Source organism: Cuculus canorus, chromosome 22 (assembly GCF_017976375.1).
Source record: "Cuculus canorus isolate bCucCan1 chromosome 22, bCucCan1.pri, whole genome shotgun sequence".
Lineage (NCBI taxonomy): Eukaryota > Metazoa > Chordata > Aves > Cuculiformes > Cuculidae > Cuculus > Cuculus canorus.
Window position 1 is genome coordinate 3,866,604 of NC_071422.1, and position 23,985 is coordinate 3,890,588.

General features: G+C 53.0%; 1 protein-coding gene across 1 annotated transcript; it reads right to left on the bottom strand.

Annotated features, from left to right (window-relative positions):
* Window positions 1–4,591: 4,591 nt before the first annotated feature.
* Window positions 4,592–22,341, bottom strand: LOC128854321 (AT-rich interactive domain-containing protein 1A-like). Its single transcript, XM_054086744.1, has 9 exons — window positions 22,070–22,341; window positions 19,084–19,144; window positions 13,319–13,510; window positions 9,726–9,863; window positions 7,842–8,082; window positions 7,214–7,358; window positions 6,308–6,453; window positions 6,112–6,221; window positions 4,592–4,944 (listed from the first exon to the last, which is right to left on the bottom strand). Exons 1-9 carry the CDS (start codon window positions 22,315–22,317, stop codon window positions 4,867–4,869), a joined length of 1,359 nt encoding a protein of 452 aa, XP_053942719.1. The 5' UTR covers window positions 22,318–22,341; the 3' UTR covers window positions 4,592–4,866.
* Between the last annotated feature and the right edge of the window lie 1,644 nt (window positions 22,342–23,985).

Genomic DNA, 23,985 nt, shown 5'->3' on the forward strand with positions numbered 1-23,985 from the left:
CCACATGTTAAGAATAAATGTACGTTAAATGTACGTTAATGTACATAATATATAATAAATACTTTACGCCTGTGAGGTGTTTGTCAGGGTTTTTTATGAGCAGGACAGGGAGGTGACTTTGGTGCTGGCAGGTCTTGGTGCTGTGATGATGTAGGTCAGCAAGGCATGGAGAACCTTCAGGGTCCTGTGCTTTGGGGCCGCTTTGGAGGCTGATACCACGTGGTCTGGTTTTGCTTTCTCCCTTTGGTTTGTTTTGGTGATGGAGGCTTTGTTTTGTGCTGTGTAGGCTCAGGTAGGAGCAGATTTGCAGCAGGAGGTGAAGCTGAGGCAGAGACGTGTGGTGCGCAGGGTGGAAAAGGCTCAGAAACCACCAGCCCTGCCTGCCCGCCACGAAGATGCCCACACACACACACACACACACACACGCACACACAGAGCTACCACGTGATGCGTTGCGTCAGGGTCTCGGCAGAGACAGGGTCTCAGTCCTCCAGGATCCACTGCTCAGCAAAACATTCCTCCTCAGATGATGGGAGGTCCCTTACAGTCTGGTCTGGAGGGCCCGCAGGAAGGCGCTATGTGGCAAGGGCGTAAGGAAATAGGGTACAGCTCTCTGGACCGGCAGAGCACATGTGGGTGATGACCTTGAATTGTTGGACATGTCCTTGAGGAGTGAGGAGGCAGGGTGTGGCAGAGCTAAAAAGGAAAGAGAAAACACCAATTAGCGGAGAGCTCGGGGCATGTTAAACTAAAGCTTTAAGGCATCATCGAGTAGCTGAGAGTGTGTGGACCAGCACGGGGACAGCAGAAAGGGTATATAATGCTGCTACTTGCAACAGTAAAGGTCTTTGGCTAACCTCACACCAGAGTCCGTGAATGAATCCCTGCATGGTACTACTGGCCACCTTGGCAGAGGGAACAGCCTGGCAGCAAGAGCGATTGCTGTGCAGAAGGGCAGCATTGGCAACTTGCTGGGCTTCTTGGAGGACAGCCTGGCCGCCACGCAGTTCCAGCAGAGCCAGGCCGGTTTGATGAACATGCAGAACCCACCCTTGGACATGATGCTCGCCCTGGCCAAGGTGGACAAGAACCACTCGGAGTTCACGTTACATGACTCGTGGCTGTTGGACACCTCCGTGTTGCCTTTGATGAACTCTTTGGTTTCACAAGTGATTTGTGAAGTACTGTTTTTAATTGGCCAGTCATGACAGCTGTGGGATCTGAGACCCCGTGTGCGTGTGCGTGAGTGGAGAACTTAGAAACTGACTGTTGCCCTTTATTTATGCAAAACCACCTCAGAATCCACTGTCTGCCCTGCGCTGTCCTGCTTCTCCCTTGGGGAAAGACCTTCCCCCTTCCCTCTCTCTTTCCACTGCTCTTCAAATTTGTCCTGAATCCCTTATTAAAGGAATCAAAGTTCTGTCTACATAGAAGACTTTTTTTTATTTTAACCAAAGTTACTGTCGTTTACAGTGAGTTTGGGGAGAAAAGACGACTTGCCCTGTTATCCCATTGACAGGCACCGCTTTCCTAACTGTTTTTAATGGTAAACTCTGAAGGACAAAAGTGACTGCTGAACTCGGTGAGGTTTTATTGCTGTACATTGAAAGGGAGGCGCCTCCCTCTGAGCTCTGTCAAATGGACCATTTCATCTCCTTTGCATTTTCTTAGACGCGTGGTGTGGACTTCAGAGGAGGGGGTTTCCAGCAAACAGCCACAGTCCAGGTTGTTCCTGTCCAAATCTGCCCATTTCCATGGGTGTTTCACCGAGCCTGGAGCTCTATGGTCAGGCAGTCATAGGAGCCGACTGGCTGAGCCGCACCAGGCTCGGTTAAAGCAAAAGGAGAAGCTTTTCTTTAAAGGCAAAGGGGATTTTTGTTCAAGCAATGCCCTTGTTTTGTCCTGCTCGTCCTCTCCGAGGAAGCTCTTGGTTCCCAGACCCATCCCTGGGCTGTGTTCCTCAGCCTTCCGCTTCCTCCAAATTATGTTCTTTTTCTGAAGGGTCTTTGTAGCAATGGAATTTCTGGAGCTCTTTGCGGGGCAAAATGAGAGTCCTAAAAATGGATTTCTGAGGAGGCAGGAACGGTGCTCGGCGCTTCCTCGGCTTTAAAACTATTGAATAGAAACCAGGTTGGAAGAGAGGAATTCTTCTGGACTGTGCTGTTCTGCCACAGCGTTGATTTAAACGCATCAGAGTAAGTAATTAAGGTCGTTATTATTGGGCAGTCGCCACAGCAGGAGCCTCACGCTGCAGCCCGAGCGCTTCCCCTCAGCCCCGGCCCTGACCGCCCGCCACAAAGATGGCGCCGCGCGGGGTCTGAGGGGAGGGGGGGGGGGTTCGATGTGGGCTCGTGTTCGCTGCGTCCCCGCAGCCGCTCCTCAGCCCCAGCCCCGTCCCTGTTGGCACCGCAGCCGCTGCTGGAGGCTGCGCATCGCCACGGGCCCCTCGGCGGAGCCATCCTGCCCCGCTCCCGGGGTGGGTTGGGCTGGAAGGAACCTCAAACCCCACCCAGTCCCACCCCCTGCCCGGGGCAGGGACACCTCCCCCTGGATGAGGGGCTCCGAGCCCCATCGAGCCTGGCCTGGAACCCCTCCAGGGATGGGGCAGCCCCCACTGCTCTGGGCAGCCTGGGCCAGGGCCTCCCCACCTGAACAGCAAAACATTTCTCCTTAAGATCTCATCTCGATCTCCCCTCTTTCAGCCCCAAGCCGTTCCCCTCATCCTCTCCCTGCCCTTCCTGATCCAGAGCCCCTCCCCAGCTTCCCTGGAGCTCTTTTCAGTCCTGGAAGCTGCTCTAAGGTCTCCCCACAGCCTTCTCTTCTCCAGGCTAAACAACCCCAACTCTCTCAGCCTCTCTCCAGCCCTCAGATCATCTCTGTGGCCTCATATTTTCATTTGTAATTACATTACGATGCTTGAGGTTGCGTATCTCCCATCTCATGAGATCTCTGGGTTTTTTTCTCACCTTTTAAAACGTGGTCAGCACCACCGGAGGCAGAGGTGTGAGCGTTCTGCTTGCGCATCTCCGCCAATGAACCCCCGAGTGCTTCCCGAGCTGCAGAGGCGATGGAGTGATGTAGAGAGGGGGCCTGGAAAAGAGCTACCGCCTTCTGCACCCATTTTCTATTGGAAGATGCTTTTCTCTGGTTCTGTTCCCTCTCCCTTGTACGTCAGCTGCGACAATAACCCCAAATCCAGTAGAACAGGAGGCTTAGCAGTGCTGCAGGGTGAGCATTGCAGTTAGATGCAGCTGCAGCTCAAACACCTGAGTACAGGGACGAGCAGCCTTTCCCTCTCTGGGTCTGTGGGGTTTCGTGCTGGATGTGCTCCAGAGCTGTATTTGGTTCAGGTGTAAATGCAGCAGTTCAGGTGTAAATGCCCCAAAAGAGGCTGTTGGCCCCTTTTCACAGTTTTACAGGCATCCTTGCTGCACAGCCTCTCAGCCCGACTTCTGTGCTCCTCTTGTCCCCTTTGAAACCTGGAAGCCCTCCTCCTGCTCTTGACAGGCCACACGACAACCTCCGCTGCACTTCAATTCTCTCTTCTCTCCGCAGGCTCTGTTCAACCTCCTGCTCCCAGACCACGCTGCAGACGCCTTCTCTCCCCCTCGCCTCTCGGAGCCTGGCCCGTGGGATGTGCTCCTGGAGCGGCTGCTGGGTGGCCTCTCGCGCTGGGATGCGGAGCATTTCCTCTTCATCGCCGAGCAGGGTTACCTGTATGAGCACAACTGCGCTTTCTTCCCGCTGTACCCCCTGAGCCTGCGCGCCGTGGCCGAGGGAGCCCTGTGGCCCCTGCGGCGGCCGCTGCGGCTGCGGAGCCGCCTCCTGCTATCAGCCGTGCTCCTTAATTCCATCTTTTCTGTCCTGGCAGCCGCTGCCCTGTACAAGCTGGGCTGCGTTGTGCCACGCTGTCGCAGGCTGGCTTTCCTCGCTGCTCTTCTCTTCCCCATCAGCCCTGCCAACGTATTTATGGCAGCTGCTTACTCCGAGAGCACGTTCGCCTTCCTGGGATTCGGTGCCATGTGGCAACTGGAGAAGGGACAGAGCTGGCTCAGTGGGCTGCTCTGCGCCAGTGTCTCACCACTCTCACGGTGAAGAAATTCTTGCTTGTATCAAGCCTAAATCTGCCCCTCTGCAGTTTATAACTGTTCCTCCTCGTCCTATCAAGAACCTGGACTTTGGCTGTTTGCTGGAAATCCCCTCCTCTGAAGTCAGAGTCCACACCACGCGTCTAAGAAAATGCAAAGGAGATGAAATGGTGCATTTGACAGAGCTCAAAGGGAGCAGGTCCCTTCCGAGCCTTTTCCACCCTGCGCACCACACGTCTCTGCCTCTGCCTCAGCTTCCCCTCCTGCTGCAAATCTGCTCCTACCCGAGCCTACGCAGCACGAAACAAAGCCTCCATCACCAAAACAAACCAAAGGGACAAAGTAAAGCCAGACCACGTGGTATCAGCCTCCAAAGCGGCCACAAAGCACAGGACCCTGAAGGTTCTCCATGCCTTGCTGACCTACATCATCACAGCACCAAGACCTGCCAGCACCAAAGTCACCTCCCTGTCCTGCTCATAAAAACCCCCCTGACAAACACCTTACCAAGATTTAATGTATATTTATTCTTAACACGTGGAACATCAGGAACTTCAACTGAACCTAGAACTTTTTCACACCTCTATTAGAAAGAAAACGAAAATGAGGAAACAAATAAACTATCAGTTGAGCAGCAGAGTGACGGTCAGCAGCGGAGAAGGTGCTCCCCTACAGGTTATACAGGTCCTGCTGTGGAGATGGCTGCGCCGCTGGCTGCTGGCTCGGCTGCTGGCTCTGCGCTGGAGGCAGCTGCTGCGGCGTCTGCCCCTGCCCGGTGCTATATGGGACGTTGCACATCTCCTTTGTGCCGCTTGGCGGGTGGGCCGTAGTCGCCGTCCATCGGCCGCTTGTAATTCTACAGGGAGAAGAAAAACACCACAGATAGGAGATGATCTACTCGGAAACAGGCAACCCAAACCTCAGTGGGGAGAGCTGCTCAGAGCCAGAGGATACGCCCCATGGCATGGCCTGTGACACGGCAAGACTCGTCCCATCGTTAGTCCTATCCAACGCAAAGCTGGATCCGTCTTTCAGTGTCACAAGCCAAGACCAATTCCTTGCGGCTGGCTGGTCGTTCCCTTGTGGATTTGACAGGGAAGCCTGGGGGGCAGGAGTCTGCCCGCAGAAAGGACTTTCCTGTAGGAAAGACTCAGCTCTACCACACGTTTGTAATTGGTGACTCCTAAAGGATTGGGAAACACTCTTCTCCATTTCTGAATGGTTTATGAATGCCAGAAGTAAAACCCTCACTTGTTCCCTGATTAATCCTGAAGAACCTTTCGGAACCACTATTCCAACACGGATCTGTCCTTGGGACAGTTCAAGCCCAGCCACATCAAGCCTAATTCAATCTTCCTACCCTGAGCACTTCAACAATGTGGTTTTTACCTTCACACTTTGGATTCAAGCCACATGCTGAGTACCTCTTGGTAGGACCTGGGGACTTGGGTAGGTGACCCAAAAGGTCTATCTGCATAGGTACCTTCTCCCCAGTTATTCATGGCCCATAATTGCAACGAGAATGCAGAACTATAGCATGCCGGGCATCTCTCGGGAATTCTAGAGAGGCTTGAACTCGTGAGTCACAAAAAGGGGAGGACACAAAGAATCTGATAGTGAAGTCCCTTTCGTGGTCGCTGGGTCTCTGCAGGGGATGGCAGCCCCACCATCCAGGCTCCTCCACACAACTTCGTAACACATGGATTTAGTGGGTTATTGCAGAGCCCTCTCCAAAACACAGATTTCAAGACCATTATTTCTTTAGTCCAAAACAGGGCGTCCCACTTGCTCATCCAAATCAAGTTTAAATCATAGTTGCAAGAAGCAATCAGATCACACGCTACAAGGACAACTTCTCTCCAGCGAGAAGTCTCTCCAGGGTAAGGAGGAGGAACCCAATCAAGGTCTCTCAGGAACCACACTCACTACCAGACAGATGCCCTGTTCCAGTTACCGTGTCACGGTTTTATCTCCCTGGATGCTGAAAAGAATGGAACTCCTGAGGAAAACCAAAACATCTTACCTTTGACTTGGATTCTGCTTTTCGTGTCCCGTCTGCCTCATTCTTCGTTTTAGATGCAGATGGTAATTCGACCTCCCCAAGGCCTATCATTTCAGGGCTTGCCGCCATCCCTAGGAAGTTAAAAGAATCTTTAACACCCATTTTCAGTCCGGGACAATGAAATCAATGCAATGCCTGACAGCCGGCCCAGGCTTACCTGCGGAGTTGTTAGACACGTTCCCACCCATCGCACAGGGCGGGCCCTGGGGGTTCATCATGCGGGCCAGACAGTTAATTCCCTGGCCAGAAGGAGCTCCAATGCCCGTCATTCCTCCTTGGTTCATGTTGGGATAACCAGGAGGCCTAGAGAAAGCAAGGAAGAAAGATGTTTACCAAAATGCTGAGCATTAAGATCCAAAGAAGCAGGTTTCCTCAAAGGTGCTCCACTACACAGGAAGTGGAGGACTGACTTTCCCCAGAGCCCTTTTCCAGCAAAAGGCCAAAGAGCGGGTGCTCTCCGACAGCTCAGCTACCCCAGAGCTTGAGTCTCCTTCTCAACAGAAAAGGGGATGCAAACTAGTTCGGAAGAGGGAGTTCAGTTCTGAATAGTTTCACCCTCAGTCTCGTTCTGCTGCACTCGCAAAACAAACTTCATTGTAGTCATTGCCTGCGAAGAACAGACCTGCAAACACCTCTGTTCCGCACGTGAAAGCGAGAATCATTTCTCTGTAGAGATGCAGTGCAGAGCTCCCGCCACCTTCAATGGTTTTCATTTCTTTCCTTTTTGATACTCATCACTTCACATGTATCACAACCCCCTGTACACAACTGTGGCTCCAGCTCGTCACTCAGGACACGCTTTGGTGCCTTTATTGCCGTGTGGGCACTGTTGGGAGGCACAGGAACACCAGAGACTGCAGAAGCAGCCCCTAAGTCAGGATAAAGAGCACAAGGCCCAGTCAGACAACTAATACAGTCTTAAGACTGATGAACAAGTCTTCAAGGAGGGCAAACCTTCAAAGAAATGTATGTTCAGTCTTACTCCGCTTTTGGTTATTTCATCCACAGCTCAGAAACAGAGATGCGACACAGGAAAAGGACCAGGGGAAACCTTGTTCCTCACCTGGTCTGGATGGAGTTGGCAGCTGTGTGCATGGCAGCAGCAGCTGCTTCTTGTGCTATCATTGGGTTCAGGCTTCTTCCAATTCCCAGACTGGGATAGTTGGCATTGGACATCTCATTGTGGTTTGGCTGCCCAGGAGAGCCTCCTGACGAGATACAAAGACACAGACAACATCGCTCTACCAGTTAGTTTATGAATCACCATAAAAATCTCCTATCAGCAAATACTTAAAAAAGATCACTAACAGATGGTTGCTATTAAGGAGCAAACAAGAGAGGGGTTAATCACAAGAATTCCACACCACAAAGCCCACGAGGCAAGAGTATTAAACACCAGAACTACAAACAACTTGGGGAGCAGGCTATGTTAGCCACAGCGAAGGAAAACAAGAGCAACATCAGTCACGCTCACCCAGCGAGATGACAGTGCGGCTTTACCAGCCTTCTCACCCATCCTACTGCATCCTTTAACAGTTAAAGGCATTTTAAAGCCAACAAAGAGATCACAGGACCTCAAGAGCCACACAGCACTGACAGGGGCCAATTCCTCCCCACTGGCCATTGGAATTCACTCTCCAGCTGCACGAAGCAGCTCCACCAGAAGATCAACACGCGCCAAGCAGCATTACCTGGTACTGCAGCAGGTGAAAGCGGATCCGAATGGGACTGAGCAACGCTGGCTGGAGACCTGACCGGGGATGGGGAGGGTCCTCTGATGCCTGGCAGGTGAGGAGACGTATGCAGAGAGAAAGGAGACTGAGCTGGGTTACTCTGCTCTCCTTGACTGCTGGATATCCCTGACGTGCTTACTCCAGGACTCAGGGCTCCTTCCGTCCCCACGGGGACATCATCTATTGAGCCAGACAGGTCCTGCAACACACAGAGAAACAGATCAGGCCAAAGGAAAAAGACACGGGACTATGATCTCCCATATCACAAAGAAGAGTGCATTTCTCATAGAGTCATAGAATAGTTACGGTTGGAAGGGATCTTAAAGATCATCCAGTTCCAACCCCTCTGCCACGGGCAGGGACACCTCCCACTGGATCAGGCTGCCCGAAGGCCATCCAACCTTGAACACCTCCAGGGATGGGGCAGCCACACCTTCCCCCGGCAACCTGGGCCAGTGTCTCACCACTCTCATGGTGAAGAAATTCTTGCTAATGTCCAGTCTAAATCTGCCACTCTCCAGTTTTTACCCATTCCCCCTCATCCTGTCCCCACAAGCCTTTATGAACTCCAACTTTCCTGTAGTCCCTTCAAGTACTGGAAGGTCGCTATAAGATCTTCTCTGAGCCTTCTCTTCTCTCAGCTGCTCCAGCCTCTGATCATCTTTATAGCCTCATCTGGACCCGTTCCAACAGCTCCATGTCCTTCTTACGTTCAGGACTCCAGAACTGGACACAATACTCCAGACGAGGTCTCACCGGAGAGGAACAGCTTTTGATGCAGCTCAGGACACGGTTGGTTTCTGGGCTGCAAGTGCACATTGCCAGCTCATGTTGAGCTTCTCATCAACCATCACCCCATAGTCCTTCTCTGCAGGGCTGTTCTCAATCACATCGTCTCCCATCGTCTACTGAAAACAGGGATCGCCCCAACCCAGGTGCAGGACCTTACACTTGGCCTTGCTGAACCTCAAGAGGTTCTCAGAGCCCCACTTCTCCAGTCTGTCCAGGTCCCTCTGGATGACATCCTGTCATTCCAGTGTGGCAACTACACCACCACAAACTTCCTGAGGGTGCACTCAATCTTGATCTCAATATCGTTGATGAAGATATTGAACAGCACCGGTCCCAGTACGGACCCCTGAGGGACACCACTCGTCAGGATCTCCATCTGGACTTTGAGCCATTGACCGCTACTCTTTGAATAAGACCATCCAACCAGTTTCTTATCCACCCTACTGTCCACCCATCGAACCCATCTCACTCCAGTTTAGAGAGAAGAATATTGTGGGGGACGGCGTCAAAGGTTTACAGGAGTCCAGATAGATCACATCTGTTGGTTCACCCAAAATGATTCCCATCAACCAAAAGCTCAGGTGTGGCAGCATTTAAAACACACGCAGTGTTGTCAGCTGCAGTTAAACACCCTCGTTTCTCCCTGCGACTGCCCCACGCGGCAGCTGAAGGTCACACTAACATGGGCTCTCCCTCCCTCGCATGGTGCGGGACCTCTGGCAGGATAAGTTTGGATGGAAAGGGAAGAGGTCGAGGTTACTGTGTCCAACATCGGACTGACAAGAGGCTTTGGCACCTTTTCAAGTGTCTCCAATGACACCAAGTCAGCAGCAAAAAGGAAGTGAAAAAGTGATTTCCCTGCTCTACAGCAATGAGCTGCTCAAAAGCGAGGGTCACCCGTGAGGTGTGTGCTTCAGCAGCCACGGCGCGAGGAGTGGCTCCGTATTCCCAGGCTGTGGCAGCACAGGGGATGCGTGTGACAGAGCACAGGGCTATTGTTCAGGATCCCAGACCACAACTGGTCATCCTACATGCCGATTAAACACTGACCCGCCTTCTCACGCCAGCCCGGCTTGGAAGAACAAGAACCCGTCTTCTCCTGATCAAGACGCCAGACGTCCCCTCTACCCGCCTCCATGCTGAGTTCGGCATCTTCTTTTTCAGTAGCCTCCGTAACCAAATTAGATCCTAAGGAAATGAAAGGCTGAGGGTTAGGGGAATCTGTGTGAGGTGTGCAGGCACGAAGCAGAGCTGAGCCGCTCACGACCAGAACAGAAACAGGGAATGAGCCCGGCATCGAGCATAGCACAACCCACTGTCGGCACAGGCTCCTGTGAGGCTGCATAGGCAGCTCCACGCGGCATCATCTCGAAAGGGACGCTGGTCTGTGGCAAAGGCAGAGGGCTCCCCATGTCCCAGAGGGTGACTTTGCAAGCGGCAATCTGAGCTCTTCATTGCTGTGGAAATCTTTAGTAAAATTACAGATTAAAACAAACACACACACAGCCTTCCCAAGAAACCACACAAAAGTGATGGTCACAATCACACACACAATGATAAGCTCTGGCAGTGAAGCCTCAGCTTTCAGGAAGAAAAGATTTCCAGCTCCCTATATTACCATAATTTGGGACAGAAACCTTCCTTGCCAGCAGAAAGCGCAATTGACTGATCCCGCTAAGCCTGGTGTTCCAGCTCCTGCTCTCCCCAGTGGAGCCCTGGCTGCTGGCAGTTCTCTGCACACCCCCGGTCATGCCCGGGACCCAGCGTGCAGCCACCCTGCTCTGAAACACACACAGCTCTAATCCCTCTCAAGGCAAGCAAGAAGACAAGCTCAAAAGGCCAAAGCCAAACCAAACAGAAGCAGAAATCCTCATGTGGAAAGAGGAGCCTGAAGTAACCAGCAAATTCAACTCTAAATGGTTCTTCTCCCCTCTCCCAAAAGAGATGGTCAAAATGGTCAATTTGGAGCTCAAATGATATCAAGAAAGGGTTCCTTTCCTGGGCTGCCCCTCCCTCGGCAGCACTCAGCTCTCTGCGGCGTTTCTGCCTGTTGCGTCGATTAGTTCCAGGTCAGGGGACGCAGCTGACAGAGCTCAACTTTATTCCACTCCAAGTACCTACAGAGCACACAAGCTGAAGTGACCACTGTGGAAGAAGAGAGAATCCAAACGGTGCTTCCCCAACAGCCTCCCAAATGCCCAAACTCAGAACCTACCTGGCTGAAAAAAGGAAGAGTCAACCAAACACAGACATAGACCACACTGCTGGGGATACGCACAGGAGGGCTCCTTCTGCACCAACCAAACCCCACAACCTCACCCTTCTCCCCTCCCAACAAAACCCAGTTTTGTTAAACCCATACTGTGAAGATCCGAGACCAGGACACACGTTTGGAAGTTAAATCTGGATCAGGAATTTGGTTGCAGTTGGTTATACCCCTTCCTGCCATTGCCAAGACACTTTAGGGCCTGAAACCAGAGATGAACCCAAGTGAAACGCAGCTGGATAAGCACAAGCACTTTCCAAATAGTGCAAAATACTCAGAGTAAAACAATTCCCATTCCACATCCAGATGAAAATAAGTTGCCCAGAGAAGGGATGAGGTTTCTCCCCTTGGACTCTTCTGCTGTTCAAAGTCTGAATATGGGAACATCATCAGGAAAACTTTAGGTAGTGACACAAAAACCACCCCCAGGAAGATACCTGAAGCCCCCCACCCAGAACAACCAACGTGAGGTCTCTCAAGCAGATCCTAACCAAAGAGCAAGAGCTCACAGGACCTGAACAACCTGACATGTCCCCATCCAGATCACCACTTCACGAGATGGAGAAAATTCCCCCTTCACTACTTAAAACTCCAACATTGATGTTGCTGTACAATATTAACATGTAAAGGCCAAAGACTTGGTCTTGTTCTACCAGATCGCAGCTGGAAAGCAAGGAATGAGGAAACACTGGCAAGAATAAGGGCTCCTTTTTTCATTTAGCGGGCAAGAGAAGGCCCAAAAGCACAGCGGGGCCGGCTGAGCTAAAGAGCACCTGGCTGCTGTCTGGGGGGCCCTGCCCCACTGTCTGTAGGGTCACGGAGATGACCTGAGGGGCTGCAGCACCTCCTGTACAAGGACAGGTTGAAAGCATTGGGCTTGTTCAGCCTGGAGAAAGCTCCAGGGAGACCTTAGAGCAGCCTCCAGTACTGAAAGGGGCTCCAGGAAAGCTGTGGAGGGGCTCTGGATCAGGGAGGGAAGGATAGAACAAAGGCAAGCGGGTTTAACCTGAAAACCTGACCCAGTGGCAGGTCTCCCTGCCCATGGCACGGGGTTGGAAATGGTTTTGAGGGCTTTGAGGTCCCTTCTAACCTAAACCATTCCGTGATTCTATGATCCTCAAATACAAATTACTTGGTGATAAAGCCAAGAAAACAAGATGACTGGAAAGAAAGCCTGTTTGAAACAGAAACAAGCTTTACAGCCAAGCTATTCTAAAAGCTGCACTCATTTTGTTGCAAACTTCTATAACACACTATCAAAAACTGGGTGCTATTTAAACATTTAAAGTGGATCAGATTCCCTCATTTCCAGGTTCCTTCACCCTTACAGTGGAGATGGCTCTCTTTTCTTAAACTGTTTGGGAAAGGGAAAACTCAAAAGGGGCCAAATATATTTAACCACAAGGCATAAAACAAACTCCCACTTGGTACTGAGAAAGAGCCACTTCTGCTAAGCAGAGCGACTAATTCCTATCATCTGAGTCAGAGGGCGCTGATTGGTAGGATTCAGGAAGGCTCCATCAACAATGCTGCTGAACAGGACTTCCCACTGTTCTGAGCTAGAGCAATTGCTTCAATTACTTCAGCGGCTTCGCTTTTCCTACGTTCTTCACCAGAAGATGAGTCACAGTAATGCTCTGGATTTCCCTTCTTACAGATCCTGAAAGACACGGACTGTCCTGGGAGGCTGCCCACTTATCTTCTTGATCTTATTCTAAGGTCATATGACATGTCACTCTGAGCGCTTCACGGCACAAACAAGGCATGTACATTAAAACATCCATTTTAATCCTGCATTAAAACATCTGCTGAAAGGTCCCAGCTAGCTTTTCACACAACCAGGAACAACTATTAAAACACTATTAAGCCCTGTTGAAAATAAATGCAATTTACGTATACACAAGGAAAACTGATTCATTCTTTTCTTCTCAATTCCCTGCATTTGCTGCTTTATTTCTCCTCCCTAAAGCAGAGCTTTACATTTCAGAGCAAACTCTCCCATCACCATCTCTGTGCTGCTCTGCAAACTGTGCTCTGCTACTGTGCTCATCCAAGCAGTTCTCTACAGCCCTTGGAGAACTTTCACAGCCACAACCACTCCAGTACAAAAATCCTTCAGACTGCTATCGCCAACCGGCAGCATTTACACGACACTAGTCCTCCAAACTGCTGCATTAGCACAGCTTAACCTGTTACAACCACCACATCTCAGAGATACAGCTCTCGACACAAGAGAGAAGGCAGCACAGTCACTACCATCATCATTCCAACCAGCTCGCTGACCTTAGTTCAACTAACATGAACGCGCAAAGGAAAGGATTTGCCCAAGTTTCTTTAAGAATCCCTCACAGATGGAAACAAAGCAGAGCAGACCTACCTGAGGAGAGAGGAAGCGCTGCTGGGAGGAGGCAGACTGCTGCTGCTGAGCAGTCTGTGACCCGTCGGGCTGTCCTGGAGAGCCGTGTCCTTGCTGTGGCCCCGCCTGAGCTCCCTGCTCTTGTGGGGGGGCGTTGGTTCCTCCATACGGCTGAGGCTTCATCCTCCCCATCTGATCTGTGGCGCTTGAAGGCTGCAAGGCAAGTTGTGACACGTGAGGTACATCCAGCTACACACAGGAATTGTTCACAAAATCCCAAAATCCCAGAAGAAAACTTCATAGAATCACAGAATCGTAGAATGGTTTGGGTTGGAATCGACCTCAAAGCCCATCCAGTTCCCAACTCCTTCCACTAGGTCAGGTTGCTCAAAGCCCCATCCAACCTGGCCTTGAACACCTCCAGCAGTGGGGCAGCCACCACTGCCTTGGAAAGCATCTCTTCTAAGATCTCATCTCAATCTCCCCCTCTTTCAGCTTAAAATCCTTCCGTCTTGTCCCTTCGGTGCCCTCCCTGATCAAGAGCCCCTCCGCAGCTTTCCTGAAGCCCCTTTCCACACTCGAAGGCTACTATAGCTTCACAACACGTTGGTGCAGAGCAGCAGAAGCTCATCTGCCTCTTCCTAGAACCTACAGACCTTTCACAAAACACATCGAACGAGAAGTCATTGAATGCCGACATCTCTCCTGTGGCCACAGGACAGGCAAGAACCAGGGAAGGATCAGTAAGAAAGATGGATTATCAGTGTAAGCGGCTTTTCCCCATAGTAGCTGGTAGTTCAGTGTCCAGACAGTCCATAACAAGGTAAATTTAGGCTGAAAATTTAAATATTCAGAAGAAACACTGCTTCCTTCACATATAACAAGGCCTCCCAAAACACTACAGGCAGTTCATTTACACTTACACGTTTCAATTAACTCATATTGATGCAGTAACACTGGGCAGAGCCACTGACAGCCACAGCGTTCCAGACTGCAGTTCCACTTTTGCCTTTTTTCACACGTGCTTTGTGTCTGTGGCCTTTTGTAGAATAAAGGTTTCTAAATCAAATTTCCCCAGATCCATGAAAAAGTAATTTGTCAGGCTTGAAAGCCAGGTCCTGGGTTTCAGAGCAGGCAGGATGCAATGAGTGAATGAATGCAACTTTCCAAGGACGCCCTGACCTGCACTACCCCTGCCTGGAGCCAGGACAGGACACGAGTCCACCAGAATTCCTGAAAATGCTACAAGCCTCCAAATGCCAGTTTTCCACCTAAAGCAAGGACTGGTTTGGGCATAGTGACCTCTAAATGAATCCCAGGCACAGTCTTTAACCCCCATCTCGGACTGAATACAGATTGGTCACTGATCTCGAGCTTCTCATCGACCAGCACCCCCAGGTCTTTCTCTCCAGTCTGGCCAGAGGATGGGGACCACCCAGCCCCTGGGGCCTGGAAGTCAGCAAGTGGAGAAGATGCTGACCAGTGGCAACGCTGGTTGACAGCATCCTGCAGGCTCAGAGAACCAACTGCTCACTCCCCTGAGGCTGAAGCTGGATGAGACCTCACTGAAGTGAAGAAACGAGGTCTTGCTAGAAGAGAGTGCTCTGCCCTCCTGTCTCCAACCCCTCTGTGCCCAACGGCAAGGGCAAGCAGTCTCCACAGCCAGGGAATCACACAATCATTAAAGTTGCAAAAGACCTCTAAGTTCATCCAGTCCAACCATCAGCCCAGCACCACCGTGCCTGCTCAGCCATGTCCCAGAGTGCCACGTCCACATGGGTTTGGAACCCCTCGAGGGATGGGGACTCCATCGCCGCCCTGGGCAGACTCTGCCAGTAAAGCAGCTTTCCCTGATATCCAATCTAAAACTCCCCTCGAGCAACTTGAGGCCATTTCCTCTCATCCTATCACCACGTTGGCGAGAAAATTGATATTAGTGACAGACAATGCTGGGAAAGGGGAGTCATTTTCCCTAGGAATCATTCAGCTGCAATCATGGTCATATTGGATATAAATCACTGAAATCAGGGGAGAGAATAAAACCACCCATCCTTCCCCAACCCTTCTGTACCCTTTCTACCAAGTTCAACAAGCTGGAAATTGGTGACAGCAGCAGGAGCTTAACAGGCTGGTGACACCAACAGCAACCCAGTAGAAGGACCCGGGTTCCAAGTCAGCAGCTTTCCCAGTCTGTTTCCCAGTACCTTTCAACCTGCTGGGAAACACCAACCATGCCAAGGCAGGCAGGGAACCTCTACACAGGAGTCATGGCAAATGGAAAACGACGCAGGAAAAACACCGTGTCTTGATTGCAAAAGCCATTATCAACCAAGCATTAATGCTTCCAAAAAGCAACCCTCAAAGTGGAGAGGCTGTGCTCACCTTTGCTATTTCTAGTCCCTCCCACATCCTCCGGAGCTACCAAGAGCTCAGGCTGGGTCAGATCCTGGCAGCCCCAACATCCAGAACCACCAACACACCGCATCCACACTGTCTCCACGGGCGCAGGATTCAACCTCCCACCTCTCAGCCCTCCCCCAGCCCAAACCTCTCCCAATTCTTCAAATGGCTCTACTGGAGTTGCACTGCCTGCACTACCATGGTACCAGTACCTTGACCAAGATAATCCTCTGGACGCGATGTCTCTTAGCACGCGCTCTCGGAGTATGTACTCCTGGACTATTTGCTTCTGGAGTACGCACTCTCACAGACTGCACTTCTGGAGTATTTGTTTGTGGAGTGCGTTCTCTCAGAGAATGCGCTTCTGGAGTCTGCGCTCCTGGAGTATGTGTTCTCGAAGTGTGAGCTGCTGGAGTATGCACTCTCAGAGTGTGCACTCCCGGAGTAGGAGGTCTCGGAGTACAAGGTCTCGGAGTGCGTGCTCCCGGAGTGCGAGGTCTCGGTGTACCAGGCCTTGCACTGCGTAATCCCGGAATACGAGGTCTACGAATACCCGACTGTGTCTGCTCCTTCGGCCCATGGCGGCGGTTCTTGCAGATGCACCATGGGTACACACAGTCAAACTGCATGCGCATACGAGGCATGGCTTCAAGCAGTCACCAAACTGTGCAGATGCACCACCACCAGCCTGGCTGCCACCACCACACCACCTGACAGACTCACTCTAACTGACAGTCTAACTGCCCCTTCCTCCTGAGCATCCCCAGGGTAGCAGGGCACAACTGTGACATCACCGGCAACTGACTTTGGGGGGGCGGGCACAGAACACAGCGACACCCAATAGGCATCACAGGGGGCTCCACTGACCCTACCTGCAGCTGCAGGTTGCTCTCACCCCTCAAGTTCACACTTTAGACACTCGCCATGCCTGTCCCCATCTCCCAAAACTCAACGCACAAGTGATTCCAATTCCTCCACCACCAGTCCAGAGCGTTCAAGACAACAAACAAGCATAGACCTTTCCATCCTCATTCATGAGGAAACACTGCTCATCCTCCAGGGAGGAACACTTCCATCTCATCTATTTAAGGTGCAACTGGCTGTGCTGAGGTCAACACCCCAGCCTAAGCCCGCTGCCCTTTATAGCCTCCTGAAGGGCCAGCTCCGGGTCGTACTCCATGGCCTCTCTTCCCACGACAGTCTGGTTCTAAAGAGATGGAAGAGGCCAGGAGGAAATTCAAGTTCAGAGAAAACAAAAAATCCTCTTGTGGTGGATGAAGATGCTCCCAAAAGACAGACAGCCAACACCACATTGATGCACACAAAGGGTTTCACCAGGGCACTTTCAACAACAAGTGTGGCTGACAACGTCCCCATCAAGGTGCGGGCTTCCTTTTTGCCTTTGCCTCTTCCTTTTTTAAACTCAAGAAATCCAGCAGCCTCCTCTGGTCCCTCAGAATAAGCAAGACAATACATGCAGCTTGCAATGGGACCACTTAGCACCCAGCAGTCACCTTCCTCACAGCCATCCCTGTAGGAAACAAGCACCCCAGTGTAGAAGCAGGCTGGGCTGCTCTGCCTCACGCCCATAAGCTCGACATACCCAAACCCGACTTCTGGAATATGAAACAAGCCTGGTTTCAGGGTTACAGACACCCTTTGGAAACTTGGAGGACAAATCTCATTTGATATAAGCCACACTAAAGCAAAATTGCCTCCTCCCTCACCCCTTGAAATCCTAGAATTAACTTAGATTGCGATTCACAACCAAGAGGCCACGTCTCATTGTCATCTCTTTACCCACGGCCAGTGCAGATTCAATTCTTGGTTGCCCAGTTGTTCAGATAACTGACCTCTGCTCAATGGTTTCAGTTCCGCACCCTGGCTCTTCTCACTTTTTCCAGTGGGTCAGAGTTGGACCAAAGACACTTTCTATTCCTCTAATCTCCTGGTAACACCCAGACCTCGGAAAGAGCTGACAGTATCAATGCCGCATACAAAAGGAATACAGGACAGTTTCTCATGGCTTCAGCCACCAACTTCTAACTACCTGGTGCTCCTGTAAACTTAAAGCCAGCCCAGTCAAACATTGCTCCTTTCCTCCACCACACCTTTGTCCCAATAGGTCCTTTGGGTAGATCTTCTGCAAACGAAAGATACCGAGTTCTAGCAGTGGAAACAAGATGAGGAAGCTTTTTCCCAGCAGCCATCCAGGGAATGGGATCTCCCTGGCCAAACACAGCTCTGTAATTATGCTGTTAACACCTCTCAGCTCCCAGGACTACCCCAAATACCACTCCTGGTGATGCTCTTCAAACCAATTAACGCTGAATGGTGCTTTGCTTGCAGGATGTGTCCTTACAGCACATTTTGTTCCTGACTTCTAAAGATGGAGATCTAGTAGGGAATGGAAATGATCCAGCTGTGCTCTTTGACAGAGCCACGCTCCTCACCACACCACATCATCTCACAGCACATCCCACACCACGTATCTCTCTCAGGACCCCAATAGAAGATTTCAATCATCATCACATCTAAAGATGACACGCAATTGGTTTTGCTGGAATCCTCAGGATCTTACTCAGAGGCAAAGAAGTGTGTCCAGCAGGTCGAGGGATGACACTCTGCCTCTCTGTTCTGAGGCTTTATGTGAAGCATTGTGTCAACCCGCATCTGTGGTGGTAGCTCTACCAGCCTGGCAACAGCAAGGTCACAGACAACGAGGAGCCCGCACCAAACCTTGTGTTTGGTGGGGTTTAAAGACATTTCTCAGAATCACAGAATGGTTTGGGTTGGAAAGGACCTCAAAGCCCAGCCAGTTCCACCCCCTGCCATGGGCAAGGACATCTTCCACCAGATCAGGCTGCTCCAAGCCCCATCCAACCTGGCCTGGAACCCCTCCAGGGATGGGGCAGCCACTGCTGCTCTGGGCAGCCTGGGCCAGGGCCTCCCCACCCTCACAGCAAAACATTTCTCCCTAAGACCTCACCTCAATCTCCCCTCTTTCAGCCAAAACCACCCCCCCTCGTCCTATCCCTGCCCTCTCTGATCCAGGGCCTCTCCCCAGCTTTCCTGGAGCCCCTTTCGCGACTGGAAGCTGCTCAATCCTCCTAGAACTGGAGGAAGCAGAGACACGGAGTCTTGGACAGTGAGCCACTGCATTGGTGTCGCTTTCATTTGAACCAATGAGAAGAAAGACTGCTCAGTATCTCCCTTCACAAGAACCAAAAGCAATCTGTCCAGGAACAGAACAGGCCACACACACGAGACACAGCACCTTCCCGCTTTCCAGCTTACCCACACAGTTGTCGCAGACGCTGCAGTGTGAGGGGCGCGGAGGATGGAACATTTTGCACGTGTAGCAGTACTTGAGTTTCACCACATACTTGTTGATGACCACTTCCATCGTGCGGGCTGGCGGGCGGTAAGTAGAGGTCCCCATGCTGCCTGAGGGCATAAAAGCAGCAGAGTTCAAGTGCCCAGTAACACCAACTCATCTGCGTGTGCCTAAGGGAGCGCAATACAAGGAGGCAACAACATCTGGAAACGCACGGGTGGTTCCTGCTCTGCTCTAAGTGTCCGGGTTACTGAAATCAGGGTAACCGCAGCAGCACCAAGCTCCAGGGACTCGTTCCCATCCCAGCAGGGGAGGACACAGCACGTCTGTGCTCCAGGCAGAGGTCAGTAAAAACTGACATGCATTTGTCAGGAGAACGAGAAGGTTCCTCCTCCTCAAAGTCAACATCGAGCATTTTTAGGGACACTAAGTTGTCACCGGGTGTGCTGGCACTTGATTATTCACCGGGGACAGGGAGTTGGAAACTTTCTCTTCTCAGCCAAAGCATAAGCTGGGAAAGCTCTGCATCACATTTGCATTTGGGGGGTGATTCATTTATTGAAGTTACTCTTGAAAAGAGCACCTTTCCAACTCTGAAGGCTTTGAAAATAGAGACGTAACCGTGAGCGTGCTAAGAGGAAAGTTGGTGGGTTACATCCACAGGCCCAGCTGGCACAGCAGGCAGCATCTGCAGCCAGATTGCTGCTTCAAGCACATACAAATAGAAACAGAAATAATTGCTCTGAGGATGTTTGAAAACCATTTTTTGAGTCAGATGGAGGATTATCACTTTGCAACTGTCCTCAGCAGGGCGATTCAAGCCGTCTCACATCAGCTCTGCTAAAGCAGTTCTTACTATGGGTCACATCCACAGATCCGGGATACCCAGGGATGCATCAGAGGACCTTCTTGGCCACCACCAGAAGAGCGTGACAGAGCAGATTTAGACGGGGACAAGCATTAGCATTCTGTTAGGGACCACGACAGCAAAGAAAGCCTTGTGGCACAGCAGGTTCAATGGCCAATCATAATCTTAAAGAGAAAACCTGCCTAAATTCATTACCCTGCCTTCTCACCCCCTGCATTCTGCGGAGCAGGACTCTTCAGACACTGTCAAGAATCGTGATCCGAGATTCCGGCCTCTTTTCCAGAGACTCACCGAGCCCAGAATGTCCATGGCACGCACACACACAGAGGTACAGACCACCTCACACACAGAAGAGGGAACAGAAGTCTCACCAATCCGCTTTTCCAGGTCCCGGAGCAAGATCCCGGGGTCTCTGAAGCTGGTCTGGAGCAGGCAGCTGATGATGAAGAAGAAGAGGAGGGCTGCAATGATGGGGATGGCCAGCGTCAGGTGGCTGGCGAGGAAGGGGCAGCTGTGAAAGAAAAACAAAAGGCATCCTTACCAACCATCGCTCCAGAACTGGCTCTCAGAGACCATGCTGCACACTGAATTACCACAGGGAGAGGGGATGAAGCACCTCTGCTTTGCAAAGACCTTTGGAAAGGTCTTAGCAAGAGCCACCCCAGGAAACACCGGAGCACAATCTCAGAATCGTTAAGACTGGAAAAGACGTCTGAGCTCACCCAGGCCAACCATCAGCCCAGCCCCACGGTATCTGCTAAACCATGTCCCAGACTTCCACATCTACATAGGTTTTGAACCCCTCCAGGGATGGAGATTCCACCACTGCCCTGGGCAGCCTCTGTCAGGGCTTCACCACTCTGCCAGTGAAGAAATTTCTCCTGATATCCAATATAAACCTTTCCCGGCGCAACTTGAAAGCATTTCCTTTTGTCCTATCATTTGTTACTTGGGAGCAGAGCCCAGCACCCACCTGGCTCCAACCTCCTTTCAGGAGCTGCAGAGCCTGATGAGGTCTCCACCTTGAATCCTCTTCTCTGCCTAAACAGCCCCATGTCCTTCAGCCGTTCCTCATAACCTCTGGGCTGCAGACCCTTCCCCAGCTCCGTTCCCTCCTCTGGATGCGCTCCAGCCCCTCAAGGTCTTTATTGGAGTGAGGGGCCCAAAACTGAAACCAAGATTTAGGTGCAGCTTCACCAGTGCCAAGCCCAGGGGAACACTTCCTTCCCTGCTCCTCCCGCCCACACCGTTCCCGATACAAAAAGCACCCGGAAGACAACGTCTTCGGCACAAGGACGGCAGTAGAACCCCTGTATACAATTTCTTTGCCCTTCTGAAGTCCCAGAACTGTGTTTCAGAAGCCAGTCAGCTGCCCCAAAGCCTGGCCACCTTCCACAACAGCATCAAGAGCACCTGCAGAAACACCCCAAGCCAAGCAGGGATCAAAACCAGCGCAAACGCAATCCCATTTGCTCCAACACGCGAAGCTGAGAGAGAACTTGGCTTCGATCCCACACTGCTTCGCTGTCTCTGGATGCTTGTGTGCCCTTCACGGTGCGCCAGATGTTTGGATGAGGATGCTTTCCAGTGCTGGCACTGCTGTGCCAAGCCACCATGGACCTCCGCAGATAATGGCCGCGCCTGGGCTCGCTGTATTGTGACCTGGGGCTGGTTTGCGATTACACACCGGGGACAGGGAGCTGGAGACTTTCTCTGCTCAGCAAAAGCACAAGCTGGGAAAGCTCTGCCTCACATTTGCATTTTGGGGGGTGGATGACAATGGGGGTCCTTCAAGAGCGGAGAATGGATAAAGGGGGGCCTGGAGTGCAGGAGTGCCCTGCGGGGGGTTGTAAGAGAGGCGGTTCCTCGGGAGGGCAATGGGGGGAACAGCAGAGAGGTCTTAAGGGTGTGAGATGGGAGAGCGGTGGATCCCTGGGGGGGAGGATGGATAAAGGGGGTCCCGGGATGACAGGGAGGGTCCTTCGGGGGACACACAGGGGGTACAGAGGGGTCCCCATCCCACCGCCTCCCACCACGACGGCGCGGGGGGGTTCCCAGCTCCCCCCCCGGCTTCCCCCATCGGGAAAGGGGCTCGCGGCTCGGAGCTGGGAACGGCCCCGGCGCTGCGGAGCATCCCGACCCCGGGGGGGCCCAGCCCCGCACTCACTCGAAGGCGAAGAAGAGGCCGCTGGTGCCCACGATCAGCCCGAGGGTGAGGGCGAAGACACCGCTGTGCCGGGCCAGCAGGAGCCGCCCGCCGCAGCACAACCGGGGGCGGCCCGGGAACACCTCCCACTTGCGGCGGGGCCCGCGGGCGGCACCGGGCCGAGGCGGGGCGGCGGCGGGGAGGCGATCGCACCCGGCCCCGGGGCCGCCCCCCCCCGGCGGGATCTGCCGGTACTCGCACTCCTTCATGGCGCCGCCGCGCCCGGAACCGGAACCGCCCCGAGAGACACCAGGACCGCCCCGAGATTCACCGGGACCGCCCCGAGATTCACCGGGACCGCCCCGAGCAGCGCCCATAAATGGACGCCCCCCCCGCCCCTCGGATAGAAAGAGCAGACCACGCCCCAATGAACAAGCCAGGCCTCTCTCCAGGCCCCGCCCCTCGCTGCCACTCATCCCTCTGGCTCCGCCCCTTGCCCCGCATCGCCACGCACTCATTTAACCACGCCCTTCATCCTGACTGGATCCGTCCCGAGATACACCGGGACCGCCCCCTTTGCACCGGCACCACCAGCACCGCCGCACGGACCGGAGCGCCGGTACGGTCTGGCGACGCCTCCAATGCTCAGGGCATGGCCATAAATGGGCAGGCAACGCCCACAAATGGACGCCCCCTCCCATATGGACAGAGCAGACCACGCCCCAATGACAGGCCACGCCCCCAGAGGGTAAGCCCGCTCCTCGTCTGGCCCCGCCCCTCGCTTGAGCCCAATGGCTGCGAACGCACCGCCCTCTCCTCGCTTGGCCCCGCCCCTCGGCCAGCCTGGCCACGCCCCCTGCTCAAACACACCCTTTGCTCTGATTGGTCCCGCCCTTCGCTGCCACTCATCCCTCTGGCTCCGCCTCTGGCCCCGTGTGGCCACGCCCCCTACTGAACCATGCTCTTCGTCCTGATTGGTCCTGCCTTTTATCCGACTCTGCCAATCACCTGCTTGGCCCCGCCTCCTACACATCCTTTCGTCCTGTCTGGCCCCGCCCCTTGCACGCCCACGCCCGGGTTCGCCCCGCCCCTCTCGTCAATCACCTACCTAGCCACGCCCCTTTCTGAACCACGCCCCTCGTCCAGATTGGCCCCTTCCCCAGCAGGGTGCAGCCAATCTCCCCTCTGGCCCCGCCCCCTCGGCCGCCCCCGCCGCTCTGCGCCCTCTGGCGGCCTTGTCTGGCAGCGCCCCCGCCGCCCCGAGCGTCCTCGCGGGGGGGGTTTGGGGCTCGAAGAGACCGGGAACAACCCCAGTGCGACCCCTGCGGGGCATCTTGAGCCAGAGCAGGGCGCTCAGCTTCCCCCAGGAGACACACGAACCCTGATGCAGGAATTAGCCTGGGCTGCACCCGAAGCAGCGTGGGCAGCAGGGAGGGAGGGGATTCTGCCCCTCTGTTCCTCTCCTGGGACACCTCAGCTGGAGTATTGTGTCCAGTTCCGGAATCCTCAACGTAAGAAGAAGATGGAGCTGTCAGAATGGATCCAGAGGACGCTACAAGGATGATCCGAGTGCTGGAGAAACTCCCATGCGAGGACAGGCTGAGAGTTGTTCAGCCTGGAGAAGAGAAGGCTCTGAGGAGACCTTAGAGCAGCTTCCAGTGCCTGAAGGGGCTCCAGGAAAGCTGGAGAGGGGCTGTTCACAAAGGCTCGTGGGGACAGGACGAGGGGCAATGGGTATAAACTGGAGAGGGGCAGATTTAGTGTTGATATAAGCAAGAACTTCTTCACTATGAGAGTGCTGAGACACTGGCGAGGTTGCCCAGGGAAGTTGTGGCTGCCCCATCCCTGGAGGTGTTCCAGGCCAGGTTGGATGGGCCTTGGGCAGCCTGAGCCAGTGGGAGGTGTCCCTGCCTGTGGCAGGAGGTTGGAACTGGATG

Bases quoted from the DNA above. Each gene is read 5' to 3' on its own strand.
- LOC128854321 (XM_054086744.1), bottom strand. From the start codon at position 22,317: ATGAAGGAGTGCGAGTACCGGCAGATCCCGCCGGGGGGGGGCGGCCCC. The intron at 8,083-9,725 runs GTCAGTGTTTAA...TGTGTGTTGCAG, and splicing joins GGGCTGGCGTGAGAAGGCGG to GACCTGTCTGGCTCAATAGA. The intron at 6,454-7,213 runs GTGAGGAACAAG...TGCTTTCTCTAG, and splicing joins GCCAACTCCATCCAGACCAG to GCCTCCTGGTTATCCCAACA.